Raw genomic sequence first — 18,777 nt, 5'->3', positions numbered from 1 at the left:
GGGGTGACCTTTCTGAGAAGCACAACTGACCATGTGACTCCGCCGCTCAGAACTCTTCAGTGGTTCCCCATTGCCCTTAGGATAAAGTCTCCGCTGGTATTCAAGGTCTTCTGTAATCTGATTCTTTCTCAACATAACCTTCCTATACATACGCATACATACGCAGATGGGGCGTATGCCCTGCTGGCCACCTGGTGAATATCTTCTGATCTGTCTCAGGCCTTCTCCATGAGGCCTAGGCTTTCATCTCCACCCTACTTTCTGCCCCCAAGCTGTTTGGTACCCAGCCTTTATCACTGCACCTGTAGTACCTTATTACTTAAGTTGGGCCTTTGTCTTTTTGGAATAGAAGTGGGGCAGAAGCCAAACATCACAGACATACCGGGGCACTACACTTTATTGCAGGTCCTTTAGGAGGGAAATAAAGAAGGTAGAAAGGGGAGAAATCATGAAGGGGCCAGGATCCTAGTGGTGCCAGAGCCATAGTCACAGGATGGAGCACCCTCTGCCACCCAGGTCTGGACAAAGGTAGTGGCTCTGGGGGAGGAATTCCAGGGCCTGGGGCCTCAGACTGGAAGCCTGCTAGGCCTGCCAAGGGCTAGGGGAGAGGTCAGTTGTCCTTGCCCAGTGAGGGAGAAGCTGCAGGACCATGGAGAGGGGAGGCCATGGGAGGAGATGGGGCAGTTCTTTGCCCCTGTGTCCCTGATGCTGCCTCCCATAGGCATACCCCCGTTTTCCCTGCTGCCCTCAAAGGACAAAGCTGGGTGGGAGTGGCAGCTGGGGTGTAGAAGAAAAAAACATTAAAAGAAATCTTAAAAGAAAATTGGGCAGGGGAGGGGGCAACTGAGTGTCTTCATGGCCTTTTACCTCCCCTCCTCCAGCCTCCTTAGTTCCAGACTTTGAGGAAGCTGTCCCAGGAGCCAGTGGCCACAGCCATCCCATCAGCTGTGACCCCCAGGCAGCTGACCCTGTTGTCATGGCCAGAAAGGATGCCTGAGGAAGAGAGAGAGGAGTCAGCCTGTTTGCCTGTGCTGCTTTGGCAGAGAGCACATGTGCGTCTGCAGGAATCCTAGGTTAGACTGGCCATGGACTCAGCCTCTGGTAGGGACTCAAAGAGGATTACCCTAAGGGGCAGGGTTTCTCTTGAGGCCAATCTCTGTGGAGGGCGGGGTGGGGGGCCGGGAGGGACAGGAAAGGTCGGCAGTGTCGGTGTGCTATGAAAAAAGCAAGGAGCACCTTGATGGGCACTAGAAAATGGGGAGGTTGCTCTTTAGTCTCATTCCTGAGTCTCCAAATGAAGAGACTGAGGCCCCAAGAGAAGTGACTTGCCCAAGGGCCCTCAGATCCTAAGCAACAGAATTCAGATTTGGATCCTGACTCTCTGGCCAGTGTTATTTTCATTCAGCACCTGGCCTCTCCCAAGAGAAGCCACACTATCTGATTCAGCTTCAGACCAGGGTGGTCCTACTTAAGTCCCAAGGTTGGGGGTCACGCTAGATCTCCTTGATTCTGCTTATTACAGTTCCCTGAGATTGCCCTTTCCTCCAGTGGATGCCCCTGACACTTCAGAGGCCCTGGAAATCCAGAAGAGACTGGACATCCCCAGATCTCGGGTGACACAGGAGCTCCTTTGGCAGGAAGCAGCTAGAGCATTGGGCGGTGGAGAAGGGCCACTAGAGATGATGGTCTAGGTTGGGAACCAAGGGGGACTGGATTCTAGGGGCAGAGCTCAGAGTCATCCAGCAATTAGGAAAGAGGGTCCCAAAAAGGGGAGCTAGTAGGAAGGTCCTTCCAGCCGAGGTGGTGGGGGGGGGGGGGGGGTGGTTGCTGGCCAGCCCTTACCCACACGCTCGCACTTCATGGAGTCCCAGATGTTGCAATTGAAGTCGTCGTAGCCTGCAAAGAGCAGACGGCCGCTGAGGGAGAAGGCCACGGATGTGATACCACAGATGATGCTCTCGTGGGAGTAGGCAGTCAGCTCCTGGTCTGCCCGCAGGTCAAACAGGCGGCAGGAGGCGTCGTCCGAGCCTGTGCAGATGGCCTCTCCGTTGGGGAAGAACTGAGGGTACAGGTGGCAAGGGGGTCAGGACTCAGCCCCGGGCGCCCGCTACCTCTCCCGCCCTCTCCCTGGCTCCCGCCCTGGTGGCTCCAGCGCAAGCGCTTTCCCTCAGGCTCTCTGCCCGGCCCTTCCGCAGCACTCTTCATTTCTGACATTTATCCCAGCCAGCTGCATGCCAGTTGGCCACCCGACACCCATCGCTCGGCCCCTCGCCACCGCGCAAGCAGGCAGGCATTATTTGCACGCTGCGAGGCTGAGGGAGGGCGGGCGGCTTGCCCAGGGTCACATGGCTAGAAGGGCGGAGGCTGTCCCCGACTCCGGGCTCAGGGCTGGATCAGGGTGTGGACGTGCAGGGCCAAGTGCAAATGCGTGACCTGAATCTCATCACAAGGAAATGTCAGATAAACTCAAAGGGACGGAAAGCCTAAAGAAAATTGAGTGGCACTCTTCAAAGATGTCAAGGCCCCGAAAGACAAAGAAAGGTAGAAAAAAGGTTCCAGTTTAAAGGAAACTGAAAAGATACGGCAAGGAAATGTGATGCATGTTCCTAGACAGAAAAAAACACGGCTATTAGGGACATTCGTGAGATAATTGGTGAAATGCGAGTATAGGCTATAGACTATATTGTGTCATTGTTCAATCTGATTTTAAGAATTATACTGTGACTACGTTAGAGAATGGCCTTGTTTTTAAGAAATACGCACTGAAGTATTTAAGGGGTAAAGAGGCATGATATCTGCAACTTACTCTCCAAAGAGGAAAAGAAAAGGTAATAAAACATATCTATGTGCACATCTAGGTGTATGTGTCTGTCTTTCCATCCGTCCCTCCCTCCATCTACAGAGAGAATGCTAAAGCAAACGTGGTAAAAACGTCAGCAGTGAATATGGGCGAAGGGTAGGTGGAAGCTGATTGGGTTACTCTCGCAACCTTTCTGTAAGGTGAAATCATTCCAACCAGGAAAGTTACAAAGAGGGGGTGAGGGAGCTGGGGAAGGGATGAAGGATGTGGGGGGGCTGGTGAGGAGGTCCCGGGAGTTGGGGCGCAGAGGGGGGCTCACGCAGATAGCGTTGATGTCCGACTCGTGGCCAGTGAAAGTCTGCCGACAGGTTCCCTCCCGCACGTCCCAGAGCTTGGCGCTGGCGTCACAGGCGCCCGAAATGAAGAGTTTGAAGTCAGGAGAGACAGCCAGACTCATGCAGTCCCCCGTGTGCCCCACAAACACAGTCTTCTGCTGCCCAGTCTCGATATCCCACAGAGCGCTGCCGGGAGGAGGGGGGGCTGTCACCCTGTCACGGAAAGCCCAGGACAGAGCCACGCCCCAAGCCCCGGCACCCACAGGGTTCAGTCCTCACCAAGTGGTGTCCCCGGAGCTGGTCACGATGTTGTTGTCATCCAGGAAGCGGCAGCAGGAGAGATAACCTGGGGGTGGGTGAGGACAGCGGCCGGGCTGCAGGGCCACATCCCTGGGCCTCTCACAACAGGGACGGGAAGAGAGGGTCTCTCACTCACCTGTGTGAGCAGAGAGCTCCCGGCTGACCTTGACATTGCCCTCACGGGACTTGAGGCTGTAGATGGAGCACATATTGTCCAGCCCCCCACATGCCACAAAGTTCCCTGATGGGGCATAGGCACAGGTCATGACCCAGGAGGAGCGCAGCGGGATGGCGTGCACCTGCAGGAGGGTGGGAGGCAGGACCTGAGCTGAGCTCCCAGGTGGGGAGGGCAGAGGAGGGGAGGCACAAAGCCCCCAAGGAATCACAGGGTGATGGAGGGCTGGGGAGACAGCTACCTTATTGGTGGTATAGGTGTCCCACACGATCAGCTTCCCGTCTTGCGAGGCACTTACCAGCAGCCTGGGGAGAGGGCACCCCACGTCACCCAAGCCTCTCCTTCCTGCCTGTCCCCCCACCCCTGGGTGCCCCTCAAGCCTCACTTGGAGTCGGTGGCCCAGTGCATGGCATAGATCTTGGCCAGGTGTCCCCTTAACGTCCGCCGCGTCCGCATCTGGACTCTTCCCACGACCTCGAGGCCCGACACCAGCTGCAGAAAAGGGGGCACTAGAAATCAGGGTGAGTAGGGTACATGCCTAGATGTCAGCATCACAGCCACCGATCCGGACCAGTTTCTGTTCTGTGCCAGGCTCTGGGGTCAGGCCCCCAGCCTTAGAGAAATAAGGCCCTGCCCTGCGGCGGCTTAAACTGAGGTGGGAGAGACCGGGCATGGCCAGTGGCACGTTGCCAAGTGTTGAACAAGCATCTCTCCAGCGCGGGCTAGTGGAGGAGGTGGGGGCGGGAGAGTGATGTCCATCGTGGAAATACTCCCACCTTGACCAATTTCAAGCTGCCAGTGTGAAGTTACTGAACACGGACTTGGGAAGAGAGGGGCACATCCGCTGTCCTGAGCCACTAGAAGCCCGGCCCCCCACGACACTGCCGCACGTCTGTCTCTTCCACTGGCTACCCCTGGCAGCCCCGTGACCCTGAACTGCACCTCCTGAAATTTGCGGTCCTATGTCCCTTACACTCCATCCAGCCTCTCGATTTTGGCTGGGGCTCAAGTCAATGGCCTTGACTTGTCATTTACTTGCTTTGTTGTCCTGGGCAAGTTGCTTACCCTCTCTGAGCCTGTTTGCTCATCTGTAAAACGAGGTTTATAGCATCAACTTCTGGGGTTGTTGTGAAAATTAAATGAAATTATATATTGAAGCAGCTTAGCCCAGTGTTGGGCTCACGGCAAGTGTTCAATGTTCACTCTAACTATTAACGTATTTAATCCAACATAAGATGACACCAACTCTATGAAGCACCATGCTTTTAAGTATCACTGAGAAAGAAAAAAAAATGCTGCCAATTATAATTGTAAGGCATCGTCTATTTTGGGCTGCATCTTGATCTCAGATATGTCAAAATGTGAAAAGATGTGACTTTAGAATTGATGACATACACTATTAGAAAACTAGAAACTGCTCTATAAGGGCTTTATGATTTACAAAGTGCCGTCCCTCTTCATCCTCGCCACACCGTGAGGGGGTATAACCATTCTCACTTTATGGTTGAGGACTGAGACAGCATCTGCATCCTTAGCTTCCAATAAGGTGCCTGGCCCACAGCAGATCTCACTAAATGTTTGTTGAATGAATTAATTAATGCCGTTCCTCATTCCAAGGACATGCTGTACTAAAGCTCAGGCGCCAGGCTCTTGCTGGTCGGGGAGCTCCCCTCCCCTCCACTCCCCTCCACTCCCCTCCAGCCCTGCCTCGGCGGGGACAGGAGGTCTCACCTCTGCCAGAGTAATGTCGGCACAGGCTTTCCGGGCATCCTGGGGGGGGAAAGCAGTCATCAGGGGGGCATAAGGGCAAGGTGGGGGTGGTGGGTGCATGGGCCTCTGAGGTAGGTGGGCTTGGGGCTCTAGGGTTTGGGGGGCACCTCAAATATGAGATCCAAGTTCAGGAAGTCTCTGGTCCCTTCCAGGTCAGGGGTCTCTAAGGTTTCACTCAAGAGCAAAGCTGGCCTCCTTCCTGCCCCCACCCACCACCCTGGTCCACACTCCCTCGTGTCCTGGGTTCCATGTTTTCTGGGGTCCCCCAGTGGGAGAGTTGTGGGGTTACTGCAATCTGCTTCTTGAGCTGCTCTGCTTCCTGACGCAGCTGCTCCATCTCCCCCATGGCTGACAGGTTGAGGGGTAGTTCCGGCTCCTGTCAGGAACATGGGGTAGGTGTAGGGGGTCCCCACCAGGCCATGTTCCTGTCCCTCACACCCGCACCAGACTCCAGGCCTGCAGCCCACTATAAGAAGTAGAGAGATGCCTGGGGGAGGGGGCCCGCACCAGCTCCCCACGAGCCCCTCCACGTACAGAGTCCTGTGCACCAAGCCCGGCCCTGTCCGAGCCCTCCCTGCAGCCCCGGCCCCGGGCAGCAGAGCCCCGCCAGCTCCCTCTTACTTGGACTCTGACTGGACCTCTCCTGGGTTTCCAGCTCCGGTGCCCAGGCGCCTCTTCACTCCCTCAGCTGCGACGCCAGCCCGTCACCTGCCCCGGCTCTGCTGCCAGAGGAGCTGGCCTGGCCTGGCCCCAGCTCCGGGGGGGTTGGGGGGGGCACTGACAGGGAAGGTAGGGCCAACGACGACAACATCAGGCAAATGAAATCAGCTGGCAACAGCGGGGGCCGAGGCGGGGAGCGGGAGAGGGCAGGAAGGGAGGTGTGTGGCTTCCAGACAGCCTGGGCCCAGCCCGGGGCGGGGGGTGGGTGGGGGCTTAGGTGGGAGCAAGAGTTTGGGGCTATAGAGAGGAGCAGCCCCCCACAAGCCCCGGGGGGAGGAGGGGTGGAAGGGGGTGCTTCCCTGGCCAGTCTCCCTGTAGGCAGAGATAAGAGCATCAGGCCCCTTGGGATTAGAGCAAAGCTGTGAGGATTAAAGGTTGGGGTTTGGGAGGGGTACAGAAGAGAAGCAACCACAGCCCAGTGCCCCCCCCGCCCCAGCTCCCACCAATGCTGATGATCGTGGCAGTCAGGGCGTGCCTAGCAACCAGCCCAGGAGCCAGAATATGAGGGTGAGAGGTAGCCCGTTATCAACACCCAAGATTTCGTCCCTAAGTTCAGGGTTGCGGGGAAGGAGGTTCAGGTGAATATGGGGAGGGTACAGGCAGGAGCTGAGATTAGATGGGACTGATCTGGATAATCCTTCTTCTCAACAAACCCCAACCAGCTGCCCCTGGGTCTGATCTGGGGGGGGGGGGGGGAAGGTACAGGGGATCCAGAGAAAAAGACTGGACAGGGTGGCCCCTGCTTTGAGCGGACAAAGGGTGGGAAGTGGGGCTCAACCCCGACCTGGCTTCCATCTGGGGTTTGGCCCACTCCTTGCCCCCATGACTCACAGGGTCCTGCTGGGGTTGTGAAGGCTGGAACCCAAGGGATCAGGCGGCCCTACGTCTTGGCCAAGCTGGGAGAGAGAAGACGGGGCTTAGAGTTGGAGGCCCAGGGAGCAGCTGTCTGGGTCTGGGTCCATTTGCATATGGGGAGCAGGTGGCTGGGATTTCCCTGACAAATCACAGGCTTTGAGCGGCCCCGCCTCTGGGAGGCCCAAAGACACCTGTCTCCTCCCAGGCCAGCCCCAGGCACTGCCCACTGCAGACACCACAGAAACCGTGATACCCTTGTCCGGGCCCTTGACTGAGGGATCTTCAGTTCTTTATTACAGGCTGGGACAGGGCACTGGGGTTAGCCTCCCTCTCATCCTCCACACGTGAAGCAGTCAGGCCCTCTCCCCTGCCATTTCTTTCCAGGGAGGCATCGCATCCTCAGTCTGTCCTCGGGCTGGAGGTCCATCAGCCAGGCCTGGTGAGCTCTAGGCTAGTCTGTGCAGTGTCCTCTGAGTCCAGAGCTGGACAGCCCTTGTGGTCCCCAAGGTAGTAGGGGTGCAGGGACAGACAGCTCACTGTTCTTCTGCTCCCAGCACATGGGGGCTTCTCGTGGGTCCTGGCATCAAGACGACCCTTCACAAGTCAAGTGGCCACATCCCCAAGGAGCTGGCTCAGTCCCTCACAGTTCCTCTCGGAGCCGAGGCGGTTTCCCAGCCTTGTCCTGGACCCGCGGAAGCCTGCGGCTGGGGGGTTCCGGGGAAGGGTCTTTGCTGGGCATTTCTTCCTCCTCATCCTCCTCCTCCTCCTCCTCCTCCGGCTCCTTCAGCAGCTCTTTGGCTTCTGTCCACTCCTGGGGAGTAGGGAGGAGAGTCTGGCCCAACCTCCTGCATCACCTTGCCCCCAAGGACCCTCCCTGGGACGTCTCGGCCCCCGCCCCTCATCCTTCACACACCAGGAGAGACAGCCCTTCCTACTCCAGCTGCTGCTCACCTGCTCCCTGTGCTCAGGCGCCCACGTGTGCCACAGCGCCAGGGCGCAGCGCCGTCCCCGCGTCACGGCCCACACACCGTGGGGGTTCTCCCCACCGGAGCTGAAGGCCACGAGGCGTCCACAGCGAGGACGAACCTGAGCCTGAGGGGTGAGGGCAGGTTCAGCGCCACGGATGGGTGCTCTCAGAGCACTTGGCCCTGACTCCCTAGGCAGGTGGCGGGCCAGGGCACAAAGAGTTCAGCTCTCCTGCCCATCACTTCCCATTCCTTAATTCAGGGACCATCCTGGGGGGAAATGGGAAGTTGGCCTCAACTTGGGGAGCACAAATGCCAGACTGAGGCTAGAGGAGTCAGAGCCAAAGGAAAGGGGGCTCCGTGGAGGGCCTCCCCACCCCCTGCCCAGGCCTTGACTTTTCCTGCTCAACCTTTGAATCCCAGGTGTGAAGCAATCAGAGGGTATGAATGCAGTACCAGACTCTGGGTACTGGGGATAAGGATCCTGGGGACATTTTTCTACCTCAGAGAGGCCATGCATCATCGGTAGCTGGTGGCAGTTAGCAGAGAAGGAGGTAACTGGGTAAGACAGAGCAGTAGATGACGCAAAATCACTGTCCCTCTCCTTCTGCCCAATTCCAGCCCCTGGTTTCTACCTGGACTAGGGCCTTGGGGACCTGCGCTTTATCCACCCTCCTTGAGGGAGTGAGGCAAACACTGAAGGCAGGGTTTGGAAGGGCCACAAGAGATCTCCCGGGGAGGTACCTCTACTAGAACCCCTGAAACCCAGACACATGGTAGAGAGGGCAGGGGAAGCCAGAAAGGAAAGAAAGGGTTAAGGGGTCCCCGGCCATTTCCCTGCATTTGCCTCTGGGAAGCTCCTGTTTTGAATTCAGAGCCCACAGCTGGGGTCCCCGCCACACCCCCACGCCCCCCACCCAGCTTACTGTGACCGTGAGCGCATTGGGCTCTGTGAAGAACAGGTCCCCACCGCGGAAGTCTTCGTTGAGGTAGAGAAGCCCACTGCAAAGGGAGGAAGGCGCAGGCAGTGAGACCCCAACCCAGGCCCACCCACCTGACCCCTGGGGGGGCTGCCCACCTGTAGTCTCGATAGGTGTAGGCTGGGGGCTCCCGCCAGCACTCCCCGGTGTCGGGGTCCAGGACGCAATTGTCTGCATGCACCGGGTGACTCAGGTCCATGCGCTGGTCCTGCTCTCCTGGGAAGTAAAGGGGCCTGGTGCATGCCCCTGTGCCCATCCACTGCCGCCCACACTCCCCCTGCAGCTTCGGGGAATCACGGCTGGACAGAGGAGCCAAGCCCTCACCCGGGCGGGGGAGTCAGAAAGCCCACCAGGTTTGGGGATGCGGAGGGGGTGCAGTGCCCAACAGGGGCCCGGGGTTGGGGAGGAACAGCTACGCTCCCTGGTGGTTACCTTCTATGGCACTCCGGCACACCAGGTGGGTGAAGGAAAGATGCAGGGGCCGCTCCGGGGAGAAGTAGGCCTGTGTCAAGGTCCTCACGCGCTCACTCACCTCCAGAAGCAGCTTAGCCCCCTGACTGCCCACGGCCCCAGCCTGGGCCAGCTGCAAGCAGGGAAAGGAAGGGCGGGAAAGGAGGGGGCAACAGAAGGGTGGCCCTGCCCCAGCCCCTGCCCTACTTCCATCGCTCTCCACCCACGGATTTGGTCTCAGCAGCCAGCTCTGTCCATCAGCCCAAACTGCTCCTTCCATTGGCTCCGTGACCATCACCCAGGTCCCGAGGTCTCAGAACACCTCCCCTCCCGCTGCCCTCAACTCTAGGCAGGGGACTCAGGTGCTCTCAGTCCACGGGAGAGGCCCAGGCGTGGGCACCCAGCCTCCTGCGTACCCTCTTCTCTGGTTCTGGGCATCAGACCAGAGCATGGGAGCCTCCTCTTACCTGTGCAGCCTTGAGCACCGTGAGCCCCTCGAAGCGCTCATGGGGGGTGTGAGGGGAGCGGCGGCCACGATAGCCAGACCTGGCTCCGGCCTCGGCGGCGTCCTACGGAGGGAGAGAGGTGGCTGGGGAGTCTCACTCCCCGGGTCCCAGGCCATCCCCCACCTCACTGCCCACAGGGCTGCCAGACCTTCCTCCAATCCTCCCACTCCCCGGAAGAGGCTAGAAGCCCCCAGGGTTCCATGTTGGCTCCCTTCCCTGAGCTGCTGCCCCTTCCCACAGAACGACTATCTTCAGGTCTATATTGTCACTCTCTGGTAAAGATCTGGAATCCCACTGGCTGAGGGGGCTGTGCCCAGAGCTCCGGAGAGCTTCCTAGAGTGGGGAAGGGGCCTCTGAGAGGGTAAGGGCCGTTGGGGAAAGGGGGCAGGAAGGGCTTGATCATTCGTTCCTGATGAGCCAGGGATAGAGGAGTCTCTCCAGAAACAGGGCGCTAGCAGGAAGTTTGAGAGTCAGGCTGGGTCCCGGCTGGCTCGACGTGGGGAGACAGCCGAGGTGCCTCTCTCTGACACCCTTGACACACTCTCGGAGAATGTGACAACCCTTGATACTGAGCCCCAACTACCCAACCACCTACACGAGTCTCATTACCTGGGGGTCTCCTGGTATTTGGATGTCCCTTTCCTGACACCTATTCTTTTGTCTGCTTTCTGCAACCCCTACCCAGTTACCCTGTGTATAAACCCCATCTCTGAGAGACCACCTACTCACCCAAGCCATCTAACCTTCCATGCTTGTATTTATTCATTCAACAAATCTGTACTGAGCACTTCCTATATTCTAGGCACTGAGGATACAACCATGAACATGAAAAGGTCCCTGCTCTCATGTGGTTTATATTTTGAGTAAACAAACAAACAAACAAACCAGATCAATTCAGATGGGGATAAAAGGTATTTAAAAAATTAAAATAGGGCTACAACCTTGAGAGTGCCCAGGCAGTGGTTAGGGGACAGCTAATTGATGAGTGAGGTGACATCTAAATTGAAAGCAAATGATATAAAGAAGCCACTTGAATATGTGAGAGAGAAAAATGTTCCAGGCAGCAGAAACCGCAAGTGCAAAGGTCCTGAGGCCAGAATGAATCTAGTGCGATGGAGGAACAGAAAGAAGGGCTGATACTTGGGAGTTATCCCTGACTCCATCCTTTCATCCATTGTCTCCCACATAGATTTAGTGCTGAACTTCTCTACCTTTGACTTTCTAAATATCTCTCATCTGTCCGCCTCTCTTCATTTCCTTGAAATGAGGACCTAACCTAAGGCAGTAGCACTCCGGCATCACCCCAGAAGCCTCCCCTCCTTGCTTTCCTCTCCCAGTGCATTTCCACAGTGCCTCTAGAGGGATCTACCGGTTCTGCAGGATGGTGACTCCAGACCCTGCTCCTGCTAATGCATGAGGACTTAAAACCTAACCCCTCCTTAAATTCTCCGATAAGCTGTCCACGGTCCACAAACTCCTTGGCAGGGGACAGAAGGCCCTTCGCCATCTCGCCCGTGCCTCCACCTCCGGCTTCTCTCCCCTCTACCTCCTCTGGATAACATACAGCCGGATGACACAGAGCCGGCTAATCCTGAGGGCTTTTTATATTCTTCCAACAGCCTTACCAAGTACTACCAGGGTCCTCACAACAACCCTAAAAGAACCCACTGTATTTAGCCCCATTTTATAGATGAAGAAACGAGGCTCAGAAACATTAAAATACATTGCACGTGGGGCGCCTGGGTGGCTCAGATCGTTAAGCGTCTGCCTTCGGCTCAGGTCATGATCCCAGGGTCCTGGGATCGAGCCCCACATCGGGCTCCTGGCTCAGCGAGGAGCCTGCTTCTCCCTCTCCCTCTGCCTCTCTCCCTGCTCATGCTTTCTCCCTCTCTCTCTCTCTATCTCTGTGTCTCAAATGAATAAATAAAATCTTTAAAAAAATAAAATAAAATAAAATACATTGCACGAGGTCACCCAGCTAACCACTGCTGGGGCTGGCCCAAGCCCTTAGCTCCTGTACTCTACTGCAGTTGTCAGAGACCCCCCCCCTTCTTCTTCCTTATGGCCTGGCTCTCCTCCCCTTCTCTGCCTTGTTAACTCATCCTTAAGACTGAGCTCAAGGGGCGCCTGGGTGGCTCAGACGGTTAAGCATCTGCCTTGGGCTCAGGTCATGATCCTGGGGTCCTGGAATCTCGTCTTGGGGTCAAGTGCCTGTGGCCAGCTCCCCGCTAAATGGGCAGTCTGCTTCTCCCTCTGCCCCTCCCCTGCCGCGTGCACGCACCGCACATGGGCGTGTGCGCACCCTCTCTCTCTCAAATAAATAAATAAATAATTTTTAAAAAAAGACTGAGCTCAAATGACCCCCTCAAATGCTCCCCCCCTCCGTAAGCCTTCTGTGATTTGGCATTTCAGCGCTCCTATTTGGATGGGTACGTGCTTCTTGTAGCAAACTTAGCCCTCGCTCTACTGATATGTCTCCACGTCTGATTCCTTCTCTGTACAGTGAGCTCCTGAATGCACGTCTGTGCTCATCTCCCTCTCCCTGGAACCTAGTAGTTCTGAGTACGCAGCAGATACTCAGTGAGTGTGTGTAGAAGGAAGGTTAACCTAGAATGAAGATGGAAGCTTCCCCAAATGGCAGGCTTCACCTGGTGAATATGGATCATTCAACCCAAACCAGCAGGGGATGCAACGGATGGGGAAAGTAGCCTCTATGTCCGCTCCGCCACTGGCCAAGCCGATAATTAAACTCTTGGCTAACCAGGGAATCCTCACCTGCACACTCACCCTTTTTTATGCCTTTACGTTTTTTGGTTTGTTCTTCCTACCAATTTCTAGCAAAATTCCTTTGTAAAAAGTATCCATCCACCCCAGGCCGGCTAAGTTGAGAGAAACGGAACGTGTCCACCGCCGTGCGGGGTGGGGGACAAGGGCAGTGCCCGCTGGAGAACCAGAGAGGGCAGAAGAGGGGGCAGGCGGGCTGTGCCCGAGGTCCCTAACTAGCCGACGGTGCCACCGACTCACAGGTCTTCTTACCTTGGCCAGCTGCAGCAGCACCCCACACTCGGCCGGGGTGAGCAGCCCGTCCAACACCACCCGCTCGGACCCATTCAGCTGTCTTGCGTCCTGGGTCAGGGTTACTCCCTCCAGGAGAAGCACATCTGCGGGGAAGGGACAGGGCAGAGGGGGCTGAGCTCCCCCTGAGGGCAGGCCCAGCCGCGGCTGGTGGGCCCCCCAGACCCTCGGGGCTCCTGCTTCCTGCTCTCCCAGAAACCTACCCTTCCAGTGAGTCAAGGGCTTTGGCTGTGACGGCTCATGGTCCCAAGGCCTCTTCTCTTGATCCTCTCTCAGGGGTGAGAGACATGCTCAGTGCATGTGCCCGCCAGTCCGGACCCATCTTCCCCAGACCTCCCAAGATGCCCTCCCCCACCTTCCAGCTCCAGCCAGGCCCCTCCTACCACAGGGCATCTCCTACCTGAGCTTTTCTCTCAGTGCCTCAGGGATGACAGCTGCTGGGGTCCAGGGATCCTGGGAGAGTCAGGAAAAGCGCCGTCACCCAAGTCCAGCCCAAATCCCTGACATTATTAGACTCTGATCTACATTAAGGTCCTCCTGCTTCCAGAGAGGAAGGCAGAGGTGGGACAAGCCCTGGACTCGTTGTCAGGAGCCCCAGGAGTTGGGCCAAACTCTACCAACAACTGCTCACGTAGCACTATTTGTCAGGTGCTTTTCTAACAGCCTCATCCACGGAAGCGGAGTGCGTGGAGATTCATCATGTAATGTTCACGATAGTCTTAATGAAACACATTGTATTAACGTGCCCATTTTGCAGTTGAAGACTCTAAGACACAGAGAGGTAAAGTAACATGTCCAAGATCACACAGCTAGTAAGCGACAGATTTGGGATTCTTTAGAGGGGCACCTCGTGGCTCAGTTGTAGAGCATGTGACTCTTGATTTTGGGGTCCCGAGTTCCAGCCCCATGTTGGGTGTGGAGCCTACTTAACATACATACATACATACATACATACATACTGAACTAGCTTTAGAGCCCACGCTTTGAGCCAGCAGTTCTCAACCAGGGAGATTTTGCCCCCCCCCCCCAGGGGATATTAGGTGACGTCTGGAAACATTTTTGATTGTCATGACTCAGAGAATGCTATTGACATCTACTGGGCAGAGGCCAGGGAAGCTGCTGAACATCCCACAATGCCTAGGCAAGCCCCCTTCCTCTCCCCTACAAAGAATGATCAGGTAAAAAATTTCAATGGTGCCAAGACGGTTGAGAAAATGCCTTACGTTATTGTCCTAGCAGTGAACAAACCCTCTGCCCTTCAGTTTCCTCATAACTACCACAAAAAGAACAGTAACCAAAGCAACAGCAAGAGTAGAGCCTTCTCTACCATGTAGCAAATGATACAGCGTCAAGCACTCTATGAGATAGATCTGATGTGCCCATTTTACAGGTAAGGAAATTGAGGCTGAGGCAAGTGAAGGTCCAGAGCTTGTTTATGGCAGAGAAGAGACCAACACTTAGGCCTGCATAACCCCAAAGCGGCCCTCTCCTACAGGTACCTGCCTCTGTCCCTGAGACATTGCAGACACCTCTCCAAGCCTCCCAGGGGTGTGGGAAATGGGAAGCCTTGTTGCAAACCACAGTGACACAAATGTAGGGCATCACTGTTCTCTTCCTCCTGGGGGAGCACTGAGCGGCAGGATGGGGACAAGGGGAGATACTCACAGGATCCTTGAAGCTGGCCCCCAGATGCTCCATGGCATAGTAGAGCTGTCTCTTCTCCCCCAAGGATCGAAGGATGAAGTGCTGGATGTCCTGAGGCAGGGTGGGAGCAGGGAGAAAGGGGTGAGACGAGGAGAAGTAGAGTGGGGCAGGGAAGTTAAGGCTGGAGGAGAGCCTGGCAGCCCCCGGTTCTAGGGGACAGCCTGCATGCTCCTAAACCCTTCCATGTGCCATCCTGTTCAACAGCTTCAGGGCATCTGGGCTCAAGGTGGGGGGCGGGGGGGGGGTTATGCGCATATGCCTGTGGGACAGGAGGGCACATAAGGGGGGTGAGGTGAAGGCAAGGGCGGATGGGCTGCCACCTGGACTCAGAAAGTCGAGTCTGCAGTGGGGAGCAGGGAGGGGAGACAAATCAGATGCTGGACTTGGGGTTGCCTGCGGTGACTAAAAGGGGGTACAGAGTCCAGGTTACTTCTCAGGTCTATTTGATTTAGGGTAAGTATGGAGCAGAGGATCACCTCTCTTGGCCCGAGGCCAGGTCTCGGCTCTCCCAGCTGGGCCTGGTACTCGTTCAGAGCCTTCTTGGCAGGCTCATCCTCCGGGTAGAAGAGCAGAACACTCAGGACATTTTCCATAGCCTGGGACAGATTCCCCACTGGAGACACAGTAATAGGGCAGGGTGGGGCACGGAGACTGAGAAGGACAGTGGTCCCTGGGCAGAGCCAGAGAAGGTGGTCTCCCGATGCCAAACAACTCCAAAGCCCCCATCCCACCTGGCAGGCACACTCATCCATTGCTTCTTTCCAAAGCTTACTCAAACATACCTGAGCTGGATAGGCAGAGTTCAAAGGGGAGGAAGAGAGAAGGGAGTTAAAGGAAGGTGAGAAGCCGCAAGGGCAGAAGGAGCCCTGGGACCCATCTCCTGAGCTTTCCACAACGGCACCAAAGGAGAGCAAATGAGAGTCCTCCTGACCAACTACAGATCCAGAGACAGACAGGAGGGATGGAGAGATGGGGCTCAGGATACCATCAGAGACAAACCTTCACTTCCCCTGTTTCCAACCCCCGCCACCCCCAGCGCCCAGCCTTCCCCAACTGACCCTGAGCATGGGCCTCGTGAAGCCGCCTCAGCTGGCTGGGAAGGAAGTCAGGGACAGGGAAGCTGCGTCCAGGACGCGTGGCCGTGTCCCCCACACAGCGCTGCCGGCACTGCAGGACCCGAATCCAGTGCCCTGCAGACAACACACGTCACCCATTGAGCTCGTGAAGCTCCTCTCTGTGGGGCCGGGAATCCCCATTACCTGCATCCCCATTACCTGCAATGGTCTCATAGAGGCCCCCCTGGCTCCCGGCCCCTTCCTCCTCCTCTTCCTCCCTCTGCTGCTCCTCGGGCCCCTCACAGCCAGCCCGGCAGCTCTCCATCTGGGCCAGGCTCTCCTGCAGGGCCTCCTCTAGCCTGGGCAGTGCCAGTCCTGCCTCCTGGCGCCCCAGTAGCTCCAGGCCATCGTCATAGGCTGCCTATGGGGGAGGGGAGTGGGCAGTCACCTGAGCTCCCGGAGGCAGGGTGCCAGACAAGATTGGGAGGCAGAAAGAAGGGGAGGGGTGTTGGTCTCATCTGGGGTGTGGACTCCAGGTCCCACTTCACCTTGGGGAATATAGGGTGGGCCTCGGGATCAGAATGGTCGAACAAGGGACTTTAGTGATCCTCGGGAAGAAAACCAAGCCCCAGAGAGGGACTCTCCATCCAGGCTTACTGAGGACAGTACCCACGTCTCCTGATGCCTGAGCCACACAGATCCCAGTCCAGTGAACCCTGTGTATCTGGCCAAGGGGTCTCACCCAGTGTGGTGGTGTCTCCAGGTCCCGGAAGCTCTGGGGCCGCACCCGAGACATGCGTCTGTACTTAGCCATGTCCTCCCGCATCTGCAAGTGTGTTGGGTTTGCTACAAAGAAGGTGTGTGCTGCGGCAGCTGCCAGGTCCAACTTCTTCAGCTGAGAAGCACAAAGGATGAGGGAGTCAGTGCCCTCAGGTAGGGGTGTTGGACCTCTGCTGGCTCACTCGCCGCCTCCCCCCCCCCCCCCCCCCCCCCCCCCCCCCCCCCCCCCCCCGGGCCACACACACATCTGGAACTGCGCCAGAGCTTTCTGGAAGACTTGTCAGTCAGAACTGCCCACTTCCCAACCTCCAGCGCCCCTAGAAACCAGTATGCCGGGGGAGCTCAGAGAAGAGGGGTCTGAAGACTTTGGAGTGGCTGCGGTATTGACAGAGGGACCTCAGGGCCTCCGTTTGGGAGACAAGGTGCAATTGATGGCTAAGTGAGGTGGGGAAGTGGGGGAGACCTGAGCCACCAGCAAAACCCGCTGGTCTCTAGGACCCTGGGCTGAGGTGTGTGTGGCCAGCCCCCCCCCCCCCCCCCCCAGCCACGTAGGCTATAGCTACCGAACTGGTAGCTGCGCAGCGTCCACTGCCCGCCCCCCCCACGCCCGGCCTCTCGGCTCCTCAGCCTTGCCCCTGCCCCGCAAAGGCTCACACTCAATTCCCCCCCGCCCCGTGCTTCCTGTGCAGCGGCGGGCTTCCCCCCATCCCCTCCGCTTCACTATCATCCCACGTAGGTCTCAGTAAGACCTAACGTTTCAGGCCCCTTCCCTCCATCTCCGATCTCCTTCCACCCCGCCTCAGGAACCCATCCAGCCCCGCTCCAGCTTTGCTCCCAATCTCCCTTAGGCTGTCCCTCGGCGACCTCAATGGGTATTTGGCGTGGTTTGGATGGGACAGACTCAAAAGGAGAGGTCCGCCGACCGCCCCCGAGCGCCCCCCCCCCCCCGGAGTCCGGGCGCCGGCATTCCGCCCTCTCCCGGCGAGCTCCAAGTAGCGGCGCAGCGTGGGTCGGGGCGGGATCCCCGAAGGGGCCCGGGCGGCTCCCGCACCTGATAGTAGGCCCTCTGCAGGTAGTTGTAGGGCTCCCGGCGGCGGAAGGCGTCCCGCAGCGCGCTCCCCACGCGGAGCCGCGCCGCGCCCCCGGGGCCCAGCCTCTGCGCCCCGCACTGGGTCAGGCACTCGGCCCGGCGGAGCGCCGCGCGGAGCAGCAGCCGCTCCCAGGTCCCCCGCGCCGGGCCGGGCCCGGAGTCAGGCCCCGGGGCGTCAAGCAGCACGGCGGGGAGCGCGGCCCCCGGCTCGGCCGCACAGCGCGCCCCGCAGTCGTGGCGCGCGCGGCCCAGCGCCGCCTGGCTTCGCAGCGCCTCCCGCAGCAGCGCCACGGCCCGCGCCCAAGCCCCGGCCGCGTAGGCGCGCAGCCCGTCGGCGTAGAGCAAGTCCGGGGCCTGCGGGGGCGCCCCCGGGGACAGCGGGGCCAGGCCCGGGGGCTCGGGGGACCCCGGCGGGGGCAGCAGCAGCAGCAGCAGCAGCAACCGGAGGAGCCGGAGCATGGTGCCAGGGGCGCCGGCCGGCTGCCGAAGCGGAATGCGGGAGCCGAGAGGGGGAGAGAGAGAGAGGGAAGGGGGAAGGGAGAGGGAGGGGAAAGGAAGGAGAGATGGAGAGGAGGGAGGAGAGGAAGAGAGAAGGAATGAGCGGGAGCCAAGGAGAGCCGATGCGGCCCAGGCTCAGCCCTGGGAGAGGCCAATATGAGAGCCAGAGACGTCGGGAAGCCTGGCAGAAAGTGGAGACAGCAGTCTTTAAGACGAGGGACGGTGTGGGACGAGAAACAGGCCCTGAAGAGCAGATGGCAAACGGCTGGCACTGGAGCGGGACTGGTGCTTTGGAAAACAGCATGGGGAGCCTTTTCGGACCCTTGACTCCAACCCCTGAGGCCCCTGGCCTCAGAGTAACTACTGTAGCTGTGTTCCCCTCCGCTCTGTGCCTCCCCCACCCCCACTCTTGGGTCCAGGACAAGGAGAGTGGATGCCTCCCACACATCTACCCACACCCACTTTTGCAAACTGAGCCTTAGAATGCAGCATGGGATGCGGGCCTGTGACACCAACTCAGGCCCAAATCCTTTCCTGCCCAGAAAGTGAGGTCTAGGTGGATTTGGGGGAAGGAGAGTTGGGGCATGGCACATGGAATCACACTCTGAAACTACTTCCGCAAATCCGGACAGAGATCCTTCACACCCCAAAGCGGCAAACTCGATTGTCTCCCCATGCCCATGCCCAGCACAAGATGCTCTTTTGTGTGTGTGTGTGTG

General features: G+C 57.9%; 2 protein-coding genes across 4 annotated transcripts; both read right to left on the bottom strand.

The window, feature by feature from the left end:
• Nucleotides 1-234: 234 nt before the first annotated feature.
• GNB3 (G protein subunit beta 3) lies at nucleotides 235-6,364 on the bottom strand. 2 transcript variants are annotated; one of them, XM_032390881.1, is made up of 10 exons: nucleotides 6,002-6,364; nucleotides 5,670-5,756; nucleotides 5,342-5,380; nucleotides 3,996-4,102; nucleotides 3,852-3,915; nucleotides 3,572-3,734; nucleotides 3,415-3,481; nucleotides 3,120-3,321; nucleotides 1,843-2,059; nucleotides 235-993 (listed from the first exon to the last, which is right to left on the bottom strand). In XM_032390881.1, the coding sequence occupies exons 2-10, from the start codon at nucleotides 5,724-5,726 to the stop codon at nucleotides 887-889; spliced, it is 1,023 nt and encodes a 340-aa protein (XP_032246772.1). In that variant the 5' UTR covers nucleotides 5,727-5,756; nucleotides 6,002-6,364; the 3' UTR covers nucleotides 235-886. The 2 variants fall into 2 exon arrangements, with proteins under 2 accessions (XP_032246772.1, XP_032246771.1); XM_032390880.1 differs by having other exon boundaries at nucleotides 5,342-5,756.
• A 433-nt stretch (nucleotides 6,365-6,797) lies between these two features.
• P3H3 (prolyl 3-hydroxylase 3) lies at nucleotides 6,798-18,019 on the bottom strand. 2 transcript variants are annotated; one of them, XR_004297732.1, is made up of 16 exons: nucleotides 17,522-18,019; nucleotides 16,433-16,585; nucleotides 15,910-16,111; nucleotides 15,694-15,825; nucleotides 15,112-15,248; nucleotides 14,597-14,686; nucleotides 13,332-13,384; nucleotides 13,135-13,202; nucleotides 12,893-13,017; nucleotides 9,818-9,919; nucleotides 9,333-9,483; nucleotides 8,999-9,116; nucleotides 8,847-8,922; nucleotides 7,907-8,047; nucleotides 7,209-7,766; nucleotides 6,798-6,996 (listed from the first exon to the last, which is right to left on the bottom strand). XR_004297732.1 is itself a non-coding variant. In XM_032390879.1 (15 exons), the coding sequence occupies exons 1-15, from the start codon at nucleotides 18,017-18,019 to the stop codon at nucleotides 7,596-7,598; spliced, it is 2,217 nt and encodes a 738-aa protein (XP_032246770.1). In that variant the 3' UTR covers nucleotides 6,798-7,595. The 2 variants fall into 2 exon arrangements, 1 of the variants encoding a protein (XP_032246770.1); XM_032390879.1 differs by having other exon boundaries at nucleotides 6,798-7,766.
• Nucleotides 18,020-18,777: the final 758 nt, after the last annotated feature.

Source organism: Phoca vitulina, unplaced genomic scaffold (genome assembly GCF_004348235.1).
Source record: "Phoca vitulina isolate PV1807 unplaced genomic scaffold, GSC_HSeal_1.0 scaffold59, whole genome shotgun sequence".
In the NCBI taxonomy this organism is placed as follows: Eukaryota; Metazoa; Chordata; class Mammalia; order Carnivora; family Phocidae; genus Phoca; species Phoca vitulina.
The sequence above is the reverse complement of the archived record's forward strand: the minus strand, read 5'-3'. Positions and strand labels throughout refer to the sequence as shown.